Source organism: Mobula hypostoma, chromosome 7 (assembly GCF_963921235.1).
Source record: "Mobula hypostoma chromosome 7, sMobHyp1.1, whole genome shotgun sequence".
Classification (NCBI taxonomy): domain Eukaryota; kingdom Metazoa; phylum Chordata; class Chondrichthyes; order Myliobatiformes; family Myliobatidae; genus Mobula; species Mobula hypostoma.
The window spans coordinates 87,268,788-87,292,197 of NC_086103.1; the positions used below are offsets into that span (position 1 = coordinate 87,268,788).

Genomic DNA, 23,410 nt, shown 5'->3' on the forward strand with positions numbered 1-23,410 from the left:
GCCTGAAACATCGACTGCATCTCTTCCTAGAGATGCTGCCTGGCCTGCTGCGTTCACCAGCAACTTTGATGTGTGTTGTCGGTGGATGTTGTATACTTTGACTTTTCAGAAGGCCTTTGACAAGGTGCCACACATGAGGCTGTTTAACAAAATAAGAGCCCATGGTATTACAGGACAGATACTAACATGGATAGAGTTTTGGCTGATTGTTGGGAAGTAAAAAGTGTGAATAAAAGGAGCCTTTTCTGGTTGGCTACCGGTGACTAGTGTTCCGCAAGGGTCCATGTTGTGACTGCTTCTTTTTGTTATAATGTCAGTAATTTGGATGACAGAATTGATGACTTTGTGGCCAGGTTTGTGGATGTTATGAAGATAGGGGGAGGGGCAGGTAGTGTTGAGGAAGCAGAGAGGCTGCAGAAGGACTTAATGACTTAGTGTAGGAAGATGGGCCTAGAGGTGGCAGATGCAATACTGTTTTGGGAAGTGTATTGTCACGCACTTCATTAGACAGAATAAAAGCATAAACTATTTTCTGAACAGGGAGAAAATTCAAAAATCTGAGCTGCAAAGGGAATTGAGAATCCTTATGCAGGAGTCCCTAAAGTTTAACTTGTGGAGTGAGTGGTGGGAATATTGTTAAATGCAGTATTAGTATTCATTTCAAGCATACCAGGGTATAAAAGCAAGGATGTAATGTTGAGGCTGTGTAAAGCACTAGTGAAGCTTCACTTGGAGTATTGTGAGCAGTTTTGGGCCCCTTATCTAAGAAAGGATGTGCTGACATTGGAGGGGGTCCAGAGGAGGTTTACAAGAATTATTCCGGGAACGAAAAGGTTATCGTCTGAGGAGTGTTTGATGGCTCTCGTCTGTACAGGCTGGAATTTATTAGAATGAGTGGGCATGTCATTGACATTTATGGAATATTGAAAGCCTAGCTAGACTGGATGTGTAAAGAATGTTTCCTTTGGAAGGAGAGTCTAGTACCAGAGGGCATAGTCTCAGAGTAGAGTGCCGTCCATTTAGAGTAGAGATGAGGAGGAATTTCTTTAGCCATTTGGTAGTGAATCTGTGGAGTACATTGCCACAGCTGGCTGTGAGGCCAGGTCATTGTGTGTATTTAAAGCAGAGGTTGATAGGTTCTTGATTAGTCAGGATGTGGAAGGTTGTAGGACGAAGGCAGGGAAATAGGATTGAGAGGGGAAAATGGATCAGCCATAATGAAGTGGCTAAGTGGACCCATGGACTCAATGGGCTAATTCGGCTCCTATGTCTTATGGTCTTAAAGTTTTTCTTGAATGTTTTGAGATGCTATCAGGTGCCAAGTGACATCTGTGCTGCTTGTTTCATGAGCCTTGTTTTGTATTGTCTCAGTATTTTTAGAGTTTTGGGGTAATTATTTTACGGGAGCTTTGGCAACATTAGAGCATCCTTATTTCCGTATGCCATCAGTTTCTTACTGTATGCCATCAGTCTTATGAACACTTGAATTTTCATCTATTATGAACCAAGTCCACCTGTACATACACAGGTATACCTCATTGTATATAGTTCATTGTATATAGTTATTTGCACTATTGTTTTGTTTGCTTTTTGATTCTGTACAGCAAGAGCTCAGGGAAACCGGCATCTAATTCCCTGTATGTGTCCACATACTTGGCGATAATAAAGGATTCTGATTATTTAAAATTTCTCAGTGCAAATTTAGAGATTTCCATTTCAGTACCTACTTCTGCCTGCTGTTAAATTCCACTTACTCTAAAGTAAGTCTCATTGAACATGGGTTTAATTATTGTTTAGTGTCTTCATTTCTAGGATGTGGATTTCAAAGGGATGACTGATACTTAGTGCCCATTTTTTGCTGTTGAAACGAATAGCTAGCTCAACTTGGCTACTTTGGAGGGCCTGCAAGATTCAACATTTTCAGATCTGTAGTGTTATTTCGTTTAGATTTGGTGAAAATGGAAGATTTCCTTCCCTAAAGGAAAATGATAAATGTTCTCTGACAAATGAAGTAGTTTAATGATATTGATACTGATACTAGCTGTTTATTCCACATGTGTTTATTGAGATGCATATTGTGGCTGTTTGAATTTCTTACACCTTTTTTGTGTTAACAATAATTGAACCTTCCATTTTATATGTTTAATTGGGCTTTCACAGCAATTTGTCTATCTAAGATAAGTGCTGTCAATGGTTTTAAGACTGAATGTATTACTTATGCAAAAATTGCCTTTCACCTTGGGGTTTATGAGCTGTCAGCTCTGATGGCAAATTAACTGTTTGATTTGGTTTTCGTACAAGGCATACCTTAGGAATCACCCAGAATTTTTACCCAAGGTCGCATTCCAGTTCCGGTCAGGTCAGGATGTAATCTGGCAGTTTTATGCACTGCCAGGCAAATTAGAGCTAGAACATTGCAAACATCCAAATGGTGGAAACAGTCTAAAAGTATTGTGTGGCTGTTGAAGCAATTCTGATGGTAATTTAGTTCTTGTGAAATGACTTAAGATGGATGGGTATCAAAGCTTAGCTAAATGGGTGGATACACCTAAATCCTGCAGGCAAGGTGGTAGGCAACTAGATTTGTAAAAAGTTCAAATTCTTTCAAAACCAGTATGTGTGTACCTTAATTTGGTCTAGCCTGGTAGAATGTGCAGCTACTATTGGGAGCAGTCCTCTCAATTGCTGATTATTATTTTTTAAAATCAGTGATACTGGTTTCTCTGGCAAATTGGCTTGACAGCTTTTTAAAAAATATATTAATGGGTGCACTGTATCATTTGATTTTCTTAACGAACATGAATTCAAAGAAATCCCACACAAATCAAAATGCAGATGATGGAAATTACAATGGAAGATGGTGGAAATCTGAAATTTAAAAGGGAAAATATCCAGCGGGTCAGGCAGCAGCTCTGAAGATAGAAACAATTCAAGTGCAAGATGAAAGATAACAGATGAGAGAAGGATAGGGAGTGCTGGACCTGTAAGATACAGTTCGGAGATGTGAAACTTAATTGATAGCAAAAATATGAAATAAAGCACTTGGAATATTCAGTGAGTATCTGTGAAGAGTGGAACGATTAACCTTTCGTCTATAATTTTGCATTGTAACCATCCAGTTCTCTTTGTAGCTGGAAATGCTAGTTATCTTAATTTGTTGAATTCATTATTCAGTCCTGAAGATTGTGATGTCTCCATTTGGCAGATGAGATGATGTTGAGCTTAATTAGAACCAAAAGAAGGAGCTGGAAATATTGAGCAGTTCAGGGAGAAGAGCTTCGGCAGAGCTGTTGAACTTCAGGGCAAATGTTTCAGACAGAAAACGGAGATCCAGCTAGGCATCGGGAAGCTCAGAGTCATCCTAGTTGATGAAGATGTCTTACAGAGTGATTGGCCAACTTGCTTTTGGTTCCTTCAATGTCACGAACAGAATGGCATTTTCTAAATTGCAGGAGCTACAAATCAATTCTTACTGAATTTGGTAGACATTATTTCAAAGGAGTTTTTGAGTCCATGGGGGCTGGGAAGTGAAGAGGTAAAAGGGCAACTGTTTTGTCTTCGTTTGCACTGCAAGATGTAATGAGAAGGAGAGTGGATGATATTAAAATGAACAAGTAAGCTAGATTTTAATGGAAGGAGACAACACCTACCATTAAAATTCTGAAAGGGTTTGGGTTGCAGACTGTGAAGATGTGTTTGATTATGACATTACAATAAACAAAAAGTTATGGATGATGGGCAACTGAATGTAGAGACTGGAGTGGAAGGTGAGGACAAGGGGTAACAACGTCTGAGAGAACAGAGAGCTACAAGCAGAATGGGAAATTGAACAGACATAATTGAAAGCCTCTGTCAACTGTAATATTGTTTGCTAATTTATCCTGTGAAATACAGGAGGAAGAGGCGAGGGGGAAGAATAAAATTTGGATGAAGCGAAAGTGATTGTATAGGAGGAACTTGTAAGATCTATGAGATGAGGAAGCTTTGCGGATACAGTCATCAGCAAAATGGGGGAGGAGAGGTGTTCCGTATCTTCCACAGAGCCGGGCATACTTTTCTCACAGTTTTGCAATTCTACAGGGAGAACTACTAGTGCTCATCCTTTAATTTCAGTCCATTCTCTGGAGTTTTTGTATGATAGACACTACATACTGTTATTTTGGTGAATAGAAGACACATGGCATGCAGTAGATCATATTTTGCTTTTGGGCTTTGCATTGAACGACAGTGTGCCTCCTGTCCATTTCCACGGCCCCAGCAAGATTTAATATCAGATGATAAGCCTCAAATTAGTTTCCGTCAAAATGTGTTGAAATGGTACTAATCTTTGCACATATAGAAGTGGCTGAGCAGAGGCTATATCCAGAATGTCATATTGACGTTTTCATCCCCATACTCAGTATGCGATTTCCCTAATGAGTTGAGCTCTTTGCCTGCTCAGTAGAGGGTGTGTGTCATTTGAAGAAAGAGGTTGACCCTGGGAGGTAGGTAATTTAAACTAATATCCTCCCTGCTGCTTTCTTTCCCTTCTTCTCCAATAAATAAGTCATATCAATGGGAATAAATGCTCTCTTAAAAAGTAATTAATATAGGTTATTAGAGACCGTTCATTGTTTATGGCTCTGCAATTTAATCCACTTCTTGCCTCACAACATTGCTTAACTGTAGGAACTAGGAACACAGCATAACATTGGGAAGTTAAGTGGCCTTCATGTAACCATTATTTAGCCTTGTGTTGAAACTACTCCACTGTCCCCATTCGAGATGGCAACACCCATATGACTGAAGTTAGGATTAGTACTAAGGTATTCCAAGTGATCTTGCAATTAAGCAGGAGCCCTGAATATTGGAAGGCTGGCCTTCCAAGTTATTTTAGCAGAGTCTTAATCACTCTTTTCAATTTCTAATTTACCCTCCATGAACCGGAATTTCTAGCTGATGCTTTAACTGCAAGATCTGTTGGTGTTAGGAAAGATGAAACGTGCTATTTTAAGGCAGTGGTTTATCAACAATTGCACAGCTTTTAAGCTAATTTAATCATTTTTGGGTAAAGCCATAGTTTGCTTTTAAATTACCAGTAACCATTTTTTGGGGTCAAGTCATATTTGGGAGCCAAATTTATTGGGATCAAGTCTCTCAGTTGTTTCCTAGTCAAGCCTTGTCTTGCCTCTTCTTATAGGATTGCAAAGAGAGCTTATGCTCCAGCCAACTTTTCAACTTTCTCAAAGGGCCCAGACTGTTGCTGCATCCTCAACTAAAACTGAAGTTTCATCCTGTAGTCTACTTAATAAGAGTTTGAATTGATTTTATTTCTTACATCCTTCACATACATGAGGAGTAAAAATCTTTGTTACGTCTCTGTCTAAATGTACAATGTGCAATCATAGTAATTTATAATAAATAGAACTGTCAATGTAACAGAGAAATACACTCAAATCAGTGTGAGTTAATCAGTCTGCTGGCTCGGTGGAAGAAGCTGTCCTGGAGCCTGTTGGTCCTGGTTGTTTGCTGCGGTACCGTTTCCCGGATGGTAACAGCTGGAATAGATTGTGGTTGGGGTGACTCGGGTCCCCAATGATCCTTCGGGCCCTATTCTCACACCTGTCTTTGTAAGTGTCATGAATCATGGGAAGCTCACAACTACAGATGCGCTGGGCTGACTGCAGAATCCTGCGATTAAGGGAGGTACAGACAACTAATGTCATTGATTTGTTTGTGTCCTTTGTGACTTTTCCTCTGTGTAAATAAAAAAAGATAGTTTTATGAAGCTGTGTCAGTAATCACAAAAAAAGACCTCCTTATTCTTGGATGTTAACTGAAGTTTTCCTGTCTGTGCGTTGCATCAGTATTTAAAAGTTCAACATCATCTTTTTTTCCTAGTTATCCAGTTCAGCTGTACATTCATGCAAGTACATCCCCAATTTTTTTTAATGCTGTTTTCTTTCTTAAAGCAAGACACAACATATTTCTTTTTTCCCCTTGTGTTGTGCACCTGATGCTACATTTTTTCAATTCAATCTATTAATTCCTCTCCATATTTTCCTAACATCTTGCATTTTTAAATGTTCCATGGTATGATTGAACATCACCTAATCTACATCTGAAAAAATAACAACTTTTTACTTATGTCATAGAATCTAAATTAATAGTGGTTGCAATCAAAAGATTAAACTTCAAGGCTTTCATTTTGTCAGAACTCCTGTTGTGGTCATCTTAAATGTCACCCGGTAGTGGATCTTTTAATGAGAAACTAGTTGAGCGTGACTGATTTCTTAATTGTTTAGTGAGTTTCAAGGCTAATTAGTGGAAAAATAGTCAGCATCCCACTGTTTTTTGTCATATCTAATAAAGATGTGTGGTTGTAGTAATTTCAGGGTGAAATAGTGGGGTTGGATCAATCAATCTTAAGATGTATTTGCTTGTTTGATCATCAAAGGAAAAGGAAACAAATTCAATATCCACTCCTAGTCTGTTTTCCCAGACTGTTCAGTACAGTATTGTCCCCAAGCTCAAACAATCCTCTGGTGCTGCATTCAACAGAGCCTTGAAGATGAGCATCATTCTTGACCATAGAAGTTAATATTGCCACTCTGACACTAGATCTAGGTAGACATGACCACTACTTGTGGCAGTAGTACAGGAACAGCGAGCAAAGCCATTGCTATTGCTTTTTTCAGGCATTCACCCTGACATAACCATAAGCCATAATAAAACCCAATTAAATGGAGTAAAATCATTTCATATAAAATAAAACTTGGAGAATACCTGCTTTGTTGGAACATGTTACTACTTCAATAGGTGTCTCCTTTTTTTTTTTAGCTGTACCTGGACATTGAGTGGACCTTGATATTGTGGCTTTGTTTGGCAGAAGAAATGTATTGGAATATGCATTAGAATTTAGAACTGGTTTACAAACAATTACCTCTTTGCAAATCAGCAACACTTCAGAATTGGATGGATTTAGCTTAGTTGTTCTTTGTGTTTTCTGTCTTTATAGGTCTCAGCATTTTCTACATGGGAAAAGGAACTTCACAAGATTGTTTTTGATCCAAGATATCTCCTCCTGAATCCCAAGGAGAGAAAACAGGTAAAAAGGACTACACTGATTGGGTTAGAGGAGATTATCTGCAAATGAATAGTAGTAAAATGCTGGGGCAGAATACCAGTGAATTAGTAATCTTTGTTGATGTATTCTCCCCTTGCATTCTGCCATATTTCCTTAAAAGTCTAGGCTGGATTTTGCTGTGGTTCAGTTTACAAGTATTAGTGTTCCTCTAAAATCTTGGTGGAAGGTCACATTTGATTTTCAGCAGGTGTAGCAAAGTTGGTTCCAAGCACCATCGAGGTGTTGGGCACCATTTTCTTTGGCTTACTCCCTTATCTTTGGTCTTTGAGAGTTGGCCAGTTAGAACCATTAGAAATGGCTTTAATAAAAAAATTCAAATACTTTAAATATTGATTTAATGTATATATAAATAAAACTATTTCCAGTCAAGATGGCACTGAGCTGCTGTCTCCTTTGAGGTTGTAGTTTAGATTCGATTTTTTTTTTTAGGTTTGTACGGATGGTTTTGGAGATGGGAGTTAGGGGGTCAGGTTAGAGTTTATGGACGGAGATGAGGGGGAGTCGGAGATCAGGCCAGAATACAGCCTTCCGCTGTGCTCAGCACTCTGCGTTTGAAGGATATTTATTGATGAATGTTGGGCCAGCAAGACTTATGGGCAAGAGGCATGAGGGCCAGTTAAACACTGTGTCACCAAGTTGGCAAGAATGGAGACTGAATCCTGAAGTTTAGTGCTTGTCATCTGTGACTCCTGTGGGTGATACTGAAGACCGTTGGGGTGTCTAACTGTCAGTGGCCAAATTTCCAAAGCCCTGTGACTCAGTGTGTGTAGAATGGGGGAAAGGTGCTTGTTTTTCTGTTGTTTTGATGCTGCTGTTCTTTTGTTGTTGCCTATTGTTTTGCTTAATATTTTGGGGAGGCTATGTTGGCATCATAATATGTTGTGATACTTACAGGCTGCCCCCAGAACATGCTTGGTTGTTAACATAAATCGCACATTTCGCCGTATTTTTTTTGATGTACATGTGATCAAAAAATGAATCTGTATCTTATTTAAGACACTAATAAATAATAAAAGAATCATAGACTAAATTACAGGTAAGCCCCATTCTATTTCCATCATGACAGCAACACTTCGTAAAAGGACTGAAAATGAATTCTGCTGGTCTGGCAGCATCTGTGGAGAGATACGGTACTGTCACTATTTCTGTCATCTAGACTGAAAGATAAAGGACAGGTAGCCAGTATAGAGGTGATGGGAAAGAGTGGATCAAAAGTAATAAATGGATTCAGGTGAGTGGCTTGATAGGCAGATGGCGGAGGGAAGATTGGAAATAATGACAGAGACTGGGAGGTGACAGGTGGAGGCAAAGAAAAAGAAAAAAAGGAACTGCTGTCATTGCTGACTGATCAAGATCTAGTAAAACACAATTTTAAGATTATGGAAAATGAGCCAGGGTGACAAGAAAATGTTTTGCACACAGTAGTCATCTAAAATCACCATCTAACAGGCAGAAGCAGATTCAGATTTTTCTGATTAAGGGAATGTGGCTGACATAGGAATTACTGTCATTGCTCTTGATGATTACCATTGCTTTATTTGTTGATACCTTTCTTCTACGCTATGATAGAATATTCTTCAGTGGGCAGGTGAAGTTGGATGGGGGAAGCGTGAGGATCTGTTTTTCAAATTTAGATGAAATATTATGGTCTTCACTTAATCTTACACATCAGTTCTTTGCTTTTGTTTTAATTGCATCAAACTACATTCTGCACTTCAACTAGTCACACTTTTAGCTCCCCAATATCTGAAATTGCCTCCTTAGCCTCTACCTCTGAACCTCACCTGTAATATCCTTGAGTATGTTTTATGTCTTGGCAAAAGGTATTGTATAACCTTTAATGTCAGTACCTTGGTGTAGAGAGAAAATCATTATCCATGGTTCCTGATCACCTGCCCTCCAGTGAAATAACTTGAGATGCTTTACCATTGTAACTGTGGCATGTTTGTACAATTTGTATTTGATGTTTGCACAGGCCGCTAAAGTTGAAATCTCATTTTCAAAATGCTGATATTACTTAAAGCTTCTCAATTACCTGTTGAGAGGTTGTCTAGTATTGTACTACAGGTACAGCTGCATTGTATTCCATAAGACCATAAAACAGGAGCAGAGTTAGGCCAATCAACCCATCAAGTCTGCTCCTTGATTCAATCATGGCTGATTCATTTTCCTTCCCAACCCCATTCTCCAGCACTCTCCCTGTAATTTTTAACATCCTTACTAATCAAGAACATGTATCAACCTCTGCTTTAAATATGCCAAATGACTTGGCCTCCGCAGCCATCTGTGGTAATGTGGCGGACCTGTGGAATTCATTAATTCCACAGGTCCGCCACCTTTGGCTAATGAAATTACTCCTCACTCTCTTCCAAAAGGGGCATTATTCTATTCTGAAGCTGTGTCCTCTGGCCCTAATTTATCCCAGTATTGGAAACATCCTCTCCACATCCACTCTACCCAAGCCTTTCAATAAGATTCTTTATCCCCACCCTCCCCCAACACCCATTCTCCTAAACTCCAATCCTTAAAATCTGATCACTGTTAAGCAACAAGTTTTAATTAGTCTGAAGATATTGAATTTCCAGGAAAAGGAAATGGGCATCATTCCAGTTTTTACTTGTTAAATATCTGAAATTTAATGTTTCTGTGATGCAACAGGTTTTTGACCAGTATGTGAAAACAAGAGCTGAAGAAGAGCGAAAAGAAAAGAAAAACAAGCTGCAGCAATCAAAGGAAGATTTCAAAAAATTACTGGAGGATGCGAAGTTAACTCCCAGGTAAGTGTCCTGTGAGCTTTGTTGCCAGCTCTGGTACCTCATGCTCACTCCTAATTGTTCTTGTCAGACCTCTCAGTTGGCCACATTCTGTCGATCTGGAACTTGACCTTGATCAGATCAGGTAAGGACAACAGTTTTCCTTTCCTTTTTAAAAAAAAACACAACTGGAGAACTCCCTGTATCTTATTGTTGTCCTTCATGTGATGTGCTTAACTTAAATCACTTGAAGGACAACAATGAAATACATTAATTAACCTGAAGGGCTCTGGAAATTTGCAGATTACTTTTTAAGTACGGACTTAATTTTGTTTGGTATCTGGTAATTAGGGAATGGTTTAACTATCCTTAGCTACTTTCCACAATCTATTCATTGCGGTTGCTATCGAACAAGGTTCTGATATTATCGCTTCCATTCATGAGGTGGTCTCGGATGGACTTGCTCCAGACTTGTCATTTCACCACCATCCCTCCAAACCTTGATGGATACCGTTCATGTTGCTTTGCTTGTAGCTGAATGATTTGATTTGTAATGGGGTAATTGTTGCTGGTAAGTGCAGTCAAGTTTCAGACTTTGCCAAAGGCCTATCAAAATACAGAAGTCCCAAACTTGGTGACAGATTCCAGCAGGCCTCTCTTCTCGATGAGTTCCATCCATAAATCCCATATGGGATTCCAACAATATTAAGCGAATTTCTGACATCATTCTTGCTGAGGAATCTGCGCATAAATCCTTTGCCAGGTTGGACACTACTCTTGCTTTTTAATTTTTTTCTTGCTTCAGATTGTTAGTATTTTATTATTTTAATGCTTGTTGTATTTTTAGGTGTAATTCCAAGTCCAGAACTGTCAGGGATATCAGAAGACCATAAAGGCATACAACTATAAGACAGGAGCAGAATTAGGCCATTCAGCCCATTGAGTCTGCTCTGTCATTCTGTCATGGCTGATTTATTATCCCTCTCAACCCCATACCCCTGCTTTCTCTCTGTACCTTTTGATACCTTTACTAATCAAGAACTTGTCAATCTGTGCTTTAAATATGCCCAAAGCTTGACTTCCCCCAACCTTCTGTGACAGATTCACCACCCTCTGGCTAAAGAAATTCCTTTTCATCTGTTCTAATCCTTGTATTCTGAGGCTTTGCCCTCTGGTCTTAGACTCCATCACTTCTTATCTTCTCTACATCCACTCTATCTAGGTCTTTCAGTATCCAAAGGGTTTCAGTGAAATCTGCCATTCTAATAAACTCCAGTGAATACAATCCCAGAGTCATCTAACACTCATACATTAACTTATATATTTCTGGGATCATTATTGTGAACCTCATCTAGAGCCTCTCCAATGCCAACACATCCTTTCTTAGATAAGGGAGATCTAAGAAACTAATGGGGGATTTCAAAACGCACTTAGGTTGAGAAAATCAGGTTGATTTGATGCTGGATCCCAAGAGGGGAAATTTCTAGAATGCCTATGAAGATGGCTTTTTAGAACAGCGCATGGTTGAACCCACTAGGGGATCAGCTATTCTGGATTGGGTGGTGTTCAGCGGACTGGAATTTATTAGAGAACTTAAGGTAAAGAAACCCTTAGGGGCCATTGATCATAATATGATACAATTTATCCTGCAATTTGAGCGGGAGAAGCTCAAGTCAGATGTATCAGTATTACAGTGAAGTAAAGGGAATTGCAGAGGCATAAGAGAGTAGCTGGCCGACATTGATTGAAAGGGAACACCAGCAGGGAGGATGGCAGAGCTGCAGTGACTGGAGTTTCTGGAAGCAAATTGAATGGTGCAGGGTAGATGCATCCCAATGAAGAAATATTTTAAAGGCAGGATGGCACAACTGTAACTGACAAAAGTCAAAGCAACATAAAACCCAAAGAGAGGGCTTATACTCAAGCAAAAAATAGTGATAAGTTAGAGGATTGGGAAGCTGTTAAAGACCAGCAGAAAGCTAAAAGAAAAGATAAATTATGAAGGTAAACTGGCTGATAATATAAAAGAAAGAAACAAAAGAGTAGACATTGGACTGCTGGAAAATAACTCTGGAGAGGTAGTAATGGAGGGCAAAGAAATGACAGACAAATTCAGCAAGTATTTTGTGGCAATTTTCACTGTGGAAGACACCAGCAGTATGGCGTCAGGACAGGTTCAAGAACAGTTACGACCCCTCAACCATCAAGCTCTTGAATAAAAGGGGATAACTACACTCACTTTATTTCTGGTGTTCCCACAACTGATGGTCTCACTTAAGGACTTGTTATTCTTGTTATTTCATGCTCTTATTATTTATTGCCATTTATTTATATTTGTATTAACACAGTTTGTTCATTGATTCTCTTTGTAGTTACTGTTCTGTAGATTTGCTAAGACTGCTTGCAGGAAAAGAATGTGTTTGTATGTGGTGACATGTATGCACTCTGATAATTTTACTTTGAACTTTTAGAAGTGAGTGTTCTTGCTATTACAAAGGAGAAGGTGCTTGGGAAGCTGAAATTTCTGAAGGTGCAGACCAGGGTTCTGAAAGAGGGTGCTGAAGAGATTGTGGAAGCATTGGTAGTGATCTTTCAACAATTACTAGATCTGGAATGTTTCTGGAGGAGTGAAAAATTGTAAATGTTGCTCCACTCTTTTCAGAATGGAGGGAAGGAGGAGAGAGTATATTATAGGCCAGTTAGTCTTACTTCAGTGGTTGGGAAGATGTTGGAGTCCATGATTAAGAATGAGGTTTCAGGGTACCTGGAGACACATGATAAAAAAGGCCAAAGCCAGATATGTTTTCCTTAAAGGGAAACATTGCCTGGCAAATTTGAGGAATTAACAGGCAGGATAGACAAAGGTGAGTCAGTAGATGTTGTTTACGTGGCTTTCAGGCCTTTGACAAAGTACTGCACATGAGGCTGCTAAATATGGTGCTAGTACAGAGAAAGAATGGCCAAATTGGCAGAAGCACAAGAGTGGGAATAAAGGGGGACTTGGGTTTTGTTGTCTGCCAATGACTAATGGTGGTGTCCTGTAGGGATTGGTGTTGGGGCCACTTCTTTTCACATTATATGACTTGGATGATGGAATAGATGGCTTTGTGGCCAAGTTTGTGCATGATACAAAGATAGATGGAGGGGCAGGCAGTGTTGAGGAAGCAGGCAGTCTGCAGAAGGACTTAGCCAGATTACGAGAATGGTCAAAGAAGTGGCAGATGGAATGCAGAGAAGGGAAGTGTGTGGTCATGTAGTTTGGTGGAAGGTATAAAGGTGTAAACTATTTGCTAAGCAGAAAATTCAGTAATCAAAGGTGCAAAGGGACTTGGGAGTCCTCGTTCAGGATTCCCTAAAGGTTAACTTAAAAGTTGAGTCGATGCAATGTTTGCATTCATTTCACGAGGAATAGAATATAAAAGCAAGTGTGCAGTGCTGAGGTTTTATAAGGCATTGATCAGACCGCACTTGGACTATTTGAACAAATTTGGGCCCCTTGTTTAAGAAAGATTATGCTGGTATTGGAGAGAACCCAGAGGGAGTTCTTAGGGATAATCCTGTGAATGAAAAGGTTAGCCTAAGAGCGTTTGACGACTCTAGGCCTGTCCTCACTGGAGTTTAGGAGACTGAGGTGTGGATCTCATTGAAACCTATCGAATATACTGGACAACAATTTGAACTGCTAATCATGAAAATCATCATAAAATTTCCCAATCAGGCACACAATTTTTTGTAATTGTCTATATAGCTATTTTAATTCATAATTCAAATCAATTAAAATGTTCCCTACAATGTAAACTGAAATGTTTTCTAACCTGTCCGGGCCTGTCTGGGCATGCTTAGTCAGGGCGGATGCTGCATGGCAGGACAGGTCTTAGAAAACCAATAAAAGCATCACCCACACTCACCGTTCTATGAATTGTGTTTACACGTATATTGTTTTACTATCATATTGCACTTGCTCTATTTCCACATGTATTTGTGATAGAAAAATGTCTCACCAAAGTTGAAATAGCTGTAATACTTTTTGTTATATTTGTGGTGAGTATACGCTTAAATCACAAAGACTGAACGTGACTGCTCTTTCTAAGAAAGCCTATGAGCTCTACTTTGGGTGTAAAATTGGCAACCAAGACAAAGCCGGGGCTCCTCACATTTATTGTGCAACATGTACTGTCAATCTTAGAGCTTCGCTCAGAGATACTCGGAAGTCAATGCCATTCGTTGTCCTGATGGTATGGCGAGAGCAGAAGGATCTTGTGATACCCCAGTCTGCCTTCAGCCATTAGACCTGTGTTACATGACAATAGGCTGCCAGTTCTGAAGCCACCAGAGACGTGGAGTCCAGAAGAGACAGACGGAGATGCACGAGCTGGGAATGGAAAATGACACTGATACAGATTCAGATGTTGAACCCTTTATGTTGTATGAGCCTTATCTGATAACTCAAATTAATGACCTGGTCAGAGACTTGGGTTTGTCAAAGGCAAAAGCAGAATTACTGGGTTCAAGTCTGCAAAGATGGAATCTGCTGTCATCAAGCACAAAAACTTACATAAACGATTTCAATATTTGAGGCATATGTTCCCCAGAATAACTGATGCCAAGATTAAGAAAGATCTTTGTTAGTCCACAAATCACAGATCATCAATGACAGGTAATTCGAAGAACTTCTCGTGGGACCGGAGAAAATTGCATGAAAGGCATTCAAGGACGTTGAAAATTTTCTTGCTAATTACTGAGCACTAAACTACATGCAGCTGGTTAATAACATGCTTCAAACATGCAAAACAATGATGTGCAATATGTCACTAAAGGTTCATTTTCTGCATTCCCATTTAGACTTCTTCCCTGCAAATCCTGGCATTGTCAATGACTAGCATGATGAAAGATTTCACCAGGACATTGTCACGGAGAAACGGTATCAGAGTAACTGGGATCTATCAGTGCTGGCTTGATTATTGTTGGATAGTTAAGCAAGAAGGCTCAGATACTGAGTATCAACAAAATCATCAACAAAAACATTTTTAGCTTAGTTGAACTATTGCAAAGTGTCAGCACCATTATGCAATAAAACGCATTACATTCAATAGAAGTTATTTTCTTGTTTCTCCAAATTCCTACGTGATACAAGTAGTCTGAAATTATGTTTGTGTTCAGCTTCAAGCGGTCTATCATAACCATAAAAAAATTCTGACGAAGAAACACTTTTGGAAAAACTTGCTGCTCAGTGATATTGAAAGGCCTAGATGGAGTGTCTGTGGAAAGGATATTACCTGTAGTGGGAGGTTTTTTGATTAGATGGCACAGTCTCAGAATAGAAGGATGTCCCTTTAGGACAGAGATGAGAAGGAATTTGTTTCACCAAATTACAGCTAATCTGTTGAATTCATTGAGTATATTTGAAGTGGCGATTGATAGGTTCTTGTTTAGCTGGTTATTGAGGAGAAGGAAGGAAAATGGGGTTGAGAGGGATAATAAATCAGCCATGTTATCATGGCTGATGCAGTTCTCTTGCAACCCCAATCTCCTGCGTTCTTTACATATCCCTTCATGCCCTGACTAATGATGAATCTTTCAACTTTGGATTTAAACTACCCAATGACTTGGCTTCCTCAGCTGCCTGTGGCATGAATTCCACAGATTCACCACTCCCTGGCTAAAGAAATTCTTCCTCACCTATTCTGAATGGACATCCCTCTATTTTGAAGCTGTGTTCTCTGGTCATAGGAAACATCCTCTCCACATCCACTCCATTGAAGCCTTTCAGCATTCAATAGGTTTCAATGAGGTCATTCCTCACTCTTCTAAATTCCAGTCAGGACAGGCCCAGAGCCATCCTTTATATGACAAGCCTTTCAATTGCCGAATTATTTTCATGAACCTTCTTTGAACCCTGTCCAGTGTCGGCACATCCTTTCTTACCCTAAAGGATCAAAACTGTTCACAGTACTGCAAGTGAGGCCTCACCAGCACCTTATAAAGCCTCAACATTATATTCTTGCTTTTATATTCCAGTCCTTTGAAATAAATGCTAACATCGTATTTACCTTCCTCACCACCAATTCAACCTGTAAATTGACGTATAGGGAATCCTGGATGAGCACTCCCAAGTCTCTTTGCACTGTGGTTATACTTGGATTACAAGTGATAACCAAGTTCCCGTTCTTAGTTTATTGCCATATGAGCAATCCCATCCAAGGAAGCATTTGTGCTGCTGCCTTTTTCTTTGGTATATTGCTAAGTGAAGGGAGAAACTGTCCAGAGTTCGATGCTTGTCATTGGATCTTTGATGGCAAAACAATCTGGATACCGTAGATAATTCAATAGAAATTATTGTGCCAGTGTAGACAATGGACTTTATTGTGGAGTGATAGCAAGACCTCTCACTTCTGTAGCAGTTTTATCAAATAAAACATTAAAGAGACGTGACAGGAGCATTATCAAATATAAGTATAAATCTGGAATTTAAGATTGGTCAATTAAAAAGAAAGCTGAATAAACTTTCAAGACGTGTCTGATCAATGACCCAGAAGGATTTAAATGCAAGAGTATTGGTTTCTAAAATAGGTACTAAAACATGCAGAGCAGAAATACTGAATAGTTGGCATGAAGCTGCGCAGTAGTTTCACGTTCATAAATTTAACCTTTTCCTTTTGCTGTAATGCACTCATTCCAGTCCTCATATGTCTGAATTCTTTGAGGAAATTTTGTTCCTAGATCCACGTTCAGTGACTTTGCTTCTAAATTTGGCAAAGACTCCCGATTTAAGGCCATTGAGAAGATGAAGGATCGGGAAAGCATATTTATCGAATTTATTACCAGCATGAGGAAGCGTGAGAAAGAAGACTCGAAGAGTCGTACAGAGAAGGTAAGGTAGTTGTAGTTCCAGTGGTGTGAATGGTGAGAGTGTGATTGTAAGGGGTCTAGACCCTCCCAGCAGAAACCAAGCACACTGAAATTTTATTTTTAATGAGTCCTTGTATATTTCAGACTGCACTTTTATGTTTGGGCTTCCTGGCAGCTTTTGAGGGGAAAAAAATCCAGTGTAAATGAGCATGCATCAGAAATAAAGGTCGTGTATTCAAAATTGATGAGATTTGAATGTCATGTGGCTGTGGTGTCAAGAGCCCTGGGGTTGTGGCTTCCACTGCAAGGCAGCTTCGCAGGGAGGTGGCATCAGTACCATTATGATAGCAACACATTGTAGCCTTCCCAGAAGTCCCCGTGTGCTGTGCGAATGAGATTTTTTTCAGCCTCTGAAGCCTAATCATTTATAACGTTTACAAACAAGGGATGTTAAGTAACTGCTTTTATGTAAATTTTGTCCATAAATATATTTTTTTAAAAAAACTAAAAAATATGACTGTTAACATTTTATTACATTTACTTTTAAGTCATGACTGAAGTTGCTTATAATGGTTATGCTCTTCAGAGGGTAATTTGTTAACTGGTTTTGAAAATTGTAAATAATCTTGCCTAATTTAAATTTGATTACTGAATTGAAGAGTAATTTTTTACATGTAAATGGTTTTATTTGAAAATTGCATGTTTATTTTCGAAATTTATCTTAAATTGTAACTTGTTGATTTTTTGCATTTTGATGTTTCCTAAAGCTCTTTGTAACCATTTTATGTATTCTGTTTCATAACGAGAATAGTCTTTACAGTTTTGTGCTGTGCGGCCTATCAATCAGTTCAGTCTGACAGCTGTCAATCACTGACAAAGTATTATGGGAATCCCTAGTGAGGAAAGAATTGGTGTTTCTCTGTGTGGTGACTTTAGCCTCCCGCAGCTCTGGTACTTTACATTTTTTTAGTTCTTTTCCTTGTGAAGTGCAAGTTGTGCCCAGAAATGTGTTAAGACAAAACAATCAAAACAAGATCTGGATAGAGCCAGATCGTGTTCGTTCTTTTACTTTTTTGTTTTATTGCTAACTCTTGTAAAGTAAAGATATTTTAACTTGTTTTTATTTATAGTCCTGTTAAAAATTTTAACAAGTTACAAAATTAATGGTATAGGAATATGTTGTGAAGCTTTCTGAGTCTTTCTGTGCCTTAATGCATACCAATAGAACAGGTAGTTCTTGGATTACAAAAATGAATGGCTTTGTTTTGAGAATGTGCTCCTTTCTCCCTTCCCTTAATATCCAAATTTTATTTTTTTTTTTTGGTTTGGATAAACTCAGCTTTAGCACAGAATTCCAAAAGTTCCCTGCCAAAGGATTTGGAAATTTCTTCCACTCTTGGTACTGAATAGCCAACAAATTAATTTGAGACTCTGGCTGCAGGATCTAGACCCTCCTGCCAGGGACCTATTCATTCCTGCATAAACCCTTTGATCTCCTGTAGAGGCTAGAGATCGGTATATTTTAGTGACATAAGCTTTCATTCTACAGAATATAGACCAAATGAAAATTTAAAAAAACACTCCAAATAAGGGAAATCAAACTAAAAACAGAAAATGCCAGGTTAGGAAACATCCCTGGAGAGAGAAAGGGTTAACATTCCAGTTCAAAGACCCGTTGGCAGATGTATAGGCCCTGTCTATTTAATCGCAAAGGGCAATCCCGCCCTATACCAAGGAAATAATCTAGTGCATTGTCTTTTGCTAACTCGGGAGATTGGACCTGTAATACAAAATTCCAGGTATTTTCTCCTAGGGAATACCAACAAACCCACTGACTCCCACAGATACTTTGACTACACCTCTTCCCACCCTGTCACCTGCAAGGATGCTATTCTCTTCTCTCAGTTCCTTTCATCTTTGCCACATCTGTTCACAGGTTTTACATTCTAGGACATCAAAGATGTCCTCTTTTTTCTTTTCCTCGGAAAACAGTGTTTCCTTTCCACTCACAACACGCTGGAGGAACTCAGCAGGTCGGGCAGCATCTGTCGACCGATCTTTTCCACAGATACTGCCCGACCTGCTGAGTTCCTCCAGCGTGTTGTGAGTGTTGCTTTGACCCCAGCATCTGCAGATTATTTTGTGTTTCCTTTCCACTGCTGTCAATGCAGCCTTCATCCACATTCCTGCTTATCTGCATTCACCTCATTTCCCTCAGACGTAACAAGGATAGGGTTCTCTTTATCCTCACCATCCACCCTCTGCATCCAACATATTTTATCTCCCCAACTATCTCCAGTGGGATTCCATCACCAGATACATTTTCCCCTTCCCTCCACTTCTGCTTTACACAGGGATTGCTCTCTTTGTGACTCCCTTGTCAGTACATCACCCCAGTAAGCACAAATCCCTGCAAATGTCCTAAATTTTACACCTGTCTCTACACCTCCCTTATCATCATTCAGTCCTTTTAGGTGAGGCAGCGCTTCACCTTTAAATCTGTCAGTATCATTTATTGCATCCGGTGTTCCCAGTTGGCCTCCTGTACATGGTGAGATCTGACACAGAGTGGGGGATTGCTTTATCAAGCACATAGGCTCAGTCCTCTGTAACAGCCAGGATCTCCCAGTAGCTAGAATTTTTAATTCAATTTCCCATTCCACCACTGACGGTCTATCTACAGTCTCCTTTACTGCCACATTGGGGCCAGGCAGCAACTAATAAAGCAACACCTCATATTCCATCTTGGTACTCTCCAACCTGATGATATCAGCATTGATTTCTCTAACTTCAGGTAATGTTTCCTCTCATCTTGCACTCCCCCCCCCCCCCTGCATTTTGTTCTCCCATTTCCCTGTGGCCTCTTAATCCTTTTTTCCCTTTCCCTACCCTTATGACTTGCTAATCACCTTCAACTTTTCCATTTTCCCATCTTTCCTTTATTCTGTTAATCTGTCCTATCAGATTCCTCCTTCAGCTCTTTGCCTCTTCCACTTATCACCACTAGCTTTTCACATCATTCTCATTCTGCCCCACCTCCCTCCATCCCCTCCCCACCTACCTCTCCTGTTGCCTGCCAGCTTGTTTCCCTCCCCCTCCCTATTCTTTTATTCTGGCTTCAGCTCTCTTCCTTCAGTTTTGAGTGAGTCTCAGCCTGACCTGCTGACTTCTTCCTTTGCTTTATATGGGTTGCTCCAGTTTTCCAGATATTCTTATGTCTCCTAATTGCATAATGTTCTTTTAGTTTCATTCAAATCATCTTTCTATAAACTCTTTGCCACTCTAATTCTTTACTTATTTGTATGCATTTTTTTTAGTGAGTGGAAGACACCCAGGTTCTTCTGAACATCAATGCCTGTCAGTTTCTCACCATTTAAAAATATTATGCATTTTTAGTTGTTTTTCTAATTAACTGGTAGACTTCATGTTTCATATTCTATCTGCCTTGTCCCAGCAAATTCACTTAACCTGTTGATATCCTCTGCAGCTTTCTCTTGTCCCGCATTTCCACCATTTGTATCGTTTACAAACCTGGATGTATTGCACATGGTGTCTCTCATCCAAGTTATTGATTTAGGCACGGCTTCTGTGGCACACCTTGAGTGAAAACTTTCCTACCAAACTAACATTTACACAAACCGTCCATTAACCATTCTTTGTATATTTCCCCAGTCGTCGTACCTTTTTTTCCACTTAATTGAAGACTCTCTGAAAGTCCAAATACATTGCATCCACTGGTTATATATTTACTGTGTATTATGCTGACTATTAACAATACTGCTGGAGTTTTATCTCAGGTCATATGTTAGATACTCCAGCAGTACTGACAAATACAATTTCCTTTTCACAAATCAATGAGTGCCTAGTCCTGTTGTTTTCGAGACATCTTGTTCCCATTTAATAATAGACTATCATTTTCCTTTCTGTTGGGACTTGGATTGAGATACTAACTACGGAGACCAATTAATCTATTAATTAATTAATACTATTCATTACTAATCACTTCCTCTGTAAAATGGACATGCTTTATGGGATTGGGCCAGGGTTGGAATGCTACATTCCATAACAAAAATACAGCACTGGTATCAGGCAAGCACTGCCCATTTACAGCATCCTAAAAAGTGGGATGCAAAATGTGTGAAATGCACCTCACCTGTCTCTTTCATCTCTGACGGTGCTGGGTGATGAGTTCCCATTTTGTTTAGGTGTAGCGGCTTTAGCAACAATTCTTAATAACTTGTTCACCTCTTAACTTCAGTGAAGCTCTGTTCCTGAAGTAACTTCTTTTACCATCTTAGATAAAGGCCTGAACTCCAGTAAATAGCCAGCTTTACTTGTGTTAAGGTTTGGCAGATTGATAACATTTTTGTGGGAAGTGTAGGATGCCAAGGAATATCTCCTTCACTAACATATATAGCCCTTCATTTGAATGAAGTATTTGCAAGGAAGCACTACAATATGACTGTGCGTTGAATGGGGTGATAATATTTCAGTTTGTTTGCTTATTCAATTTTTAGTATTACTTTATTACTGTAGTAGCAACTTTTGTTCTAGGTGCCATTTTGAAGCAATTATAAACTGCATGTGTAGGATCTCAAGGAATTAGCCTTGAGAACTTAAGTATGCAGTTTGTGTCTAGTTGAATGACGTGTACCTTCATGCACATTTTAGGATTTTTGTATGGATTAAATGCTGAATTAAAATGGGAATTTAATTAAATCTTGTAAATCTTTAACCTTAACCACGAGGCATTAATGATGCTGTAGACTCAGCAAGCTTCACACAAGTGTCTACCAATTACACACTTGATTTAAATCACTAATATTTTCCTTGCTTGCTAGTTTTATGTAACTGAAATCATGTAGTCTGTATTACAATTTGGTGTTTATTGTTTTAATTTTGCATTGAAAGTCCTTTAAATACTTTGAACTCTGCAGTTAATTTTATAGTATTCAAATTGTTATCTTGCTTTGCTTTTTGGAAAAAATCCAACTGTTGTGGATTTATACCTGCAGAGATTTGTTCTTACTTTGTGATTGTCATCAGCCATTTTGTACATAAAGCTTTATAAAAATATTTAAATTGATCCTTGATTATTTGGCTCATCTTTCTGGAGGTGGATTGTATGTAAATGGGGTCCAGGGAGAAAACTGGTTTTGGATTAAGTCTGTTAACTTTAATTTGAAATTTGGTATGGGTCTTTTTAAACCTCCTGTTAAAACTGACTGCTCACTGGTTTGGCAGCTTGACATTCTGGTCTGCTTGGTGTTGTCCTTTTTGTGTGAACTGTTGTCATCATCTGCTACCTGAAGCACTCCCTTGAGCTACAGAGGAAATGGCCCAGCACTGGGCCCAGCAACTCTAGATTCTAGTGTTGCACTGATTCACCTTGTGTTGTGTCGTTGCTCAAATTGAAGGAGGCTGCAAATGGTGTAGTGACTTCAGTTTCTCTTTGGTGTAGACCTATGAAACAAAGACATCCAAGATGTATAAAAAGGTGCAAAATTAGTGAACAAGATACCGTATCCCACAAGAAATTCAAAATCAAATTGTAAATTGCTAAAATTATTAATTGACCAAAAGTTTATAATTATGTCAAATTCCAATACCTATCCAGCCTCCCTTCCCAAATAAAGCAGATGAAATATATGAAAAATATATTTTAAAAAATATATTATTTGTGCTTGAGGACACATTTTGTTAGTTTCAGTATAGACTGTATTCACTTCAGTGTGAGGTAAGTCAGTAAGGTAGCGGTAACTAAAATTTCCAAATTACAACTGCTTTCTGACCTGATGTCTTTTTCATTTCTGTCCCATCCACTCCTTAACCTACAACTCAAAACTGATCAGATAAAGGGCAACTTTTTTGACATGCTATCTGAGCACCATTTGGACAGTCAGTTACGCTGGAGCAAAGTAAAGGAGAAATTTGAGACTGACTCACGGTACAAAGCTGTGGATAGTTCTGGATTGAGGGAGGATTTCTTTAAACAGTACATGGAGAAATTGGCCAAGGTAAGCTTTTGTGTATTGAAAAGTATCCAAACACATTGACATTTTGAATCGAGACTTGTTATCAGGACTTTATGCGTCCTGATTAACGTCTCGGCCCAAAACCTTTTCCATAGATACTACCTGGCTTCCTGAGTTTCTCCAGCATTTTGTGTGTATTGCTTTGATTTCCAGCTTCTGTAGATTTTCTCCTGTTTATATCCTGTTTGAGGTGGCTTTGCTGCAATTCCTTTGTACGAAGTAAAGGCGTATGATTATGGGCTGAGTTGGGTTTGCTGTTAAAAGATTCTGAAAGCTCTGAAGAATGAATTCCTGGCAGACGTTTGGATGACTAACAAGAATCAGTACCCTTTGCTCTTTATTTTTCTCCGTGGCTGCAACATTTCACTCTGTATCCTGTTTCCTTTCTGCTACTTGTCTATAGAATGATCTGTTTGGATGGTGTGCAAATAACAATACCTTGGTAAATGTAACAGTTTAAAAAAAACAATGGCAATTGTAATTTGAATGTGGCGAGATGTAAATTTTTTTAAAGAATAAAAAACACACAAGTAGGAAAAGCTTTTTAAGTATGCCATTTGCTTTTAGTTATATGTACATTTTTATATTTGCTTTTGGCTGATGGTTATGGTGACTTCTGCTGGGGTGTTCTGCCAACCTTGCTGGGT

At 39.0% G+C, this 23,410-nt stretch overlaps 1 protein-coding gene across 4 annotated transcripts in view; it reads left to right on the forward strand.

Moving 5' to 3' along the window:
- LOC134349420 (transcription elongation regulator 1-like) overlaps window positions 1-23,410 on the forward strand; it is a 95,210-nt gene that overhangs the window by 62,982 nt on the left and 8,818 nt on the right. For all 4 annotated transcript variants that reach the window (XM_063053697.1, XM_063053694.1, XM_063053695.1 and 1 more), the window contains 4 exons: window positions 6,998-7,087; window positions 9,785-9,903; window positions 16,600-16,750; window positions 22,581-22,745. In XM_063053697.1, the coding sequence (XP_062909767.1) occupies window positions 6,998-7,087; window positions 9,785-9,903; window positions 16,600-16,750; window positions 22,581-22,745 (525 nt within the window). The remainder of the gene's footprint in view (window positions 1-6,997; window positions 7,088-9,784; window positions 9,904-16,599; window positions 16,751-22,580; window positions 22,746-23,410) is intronic.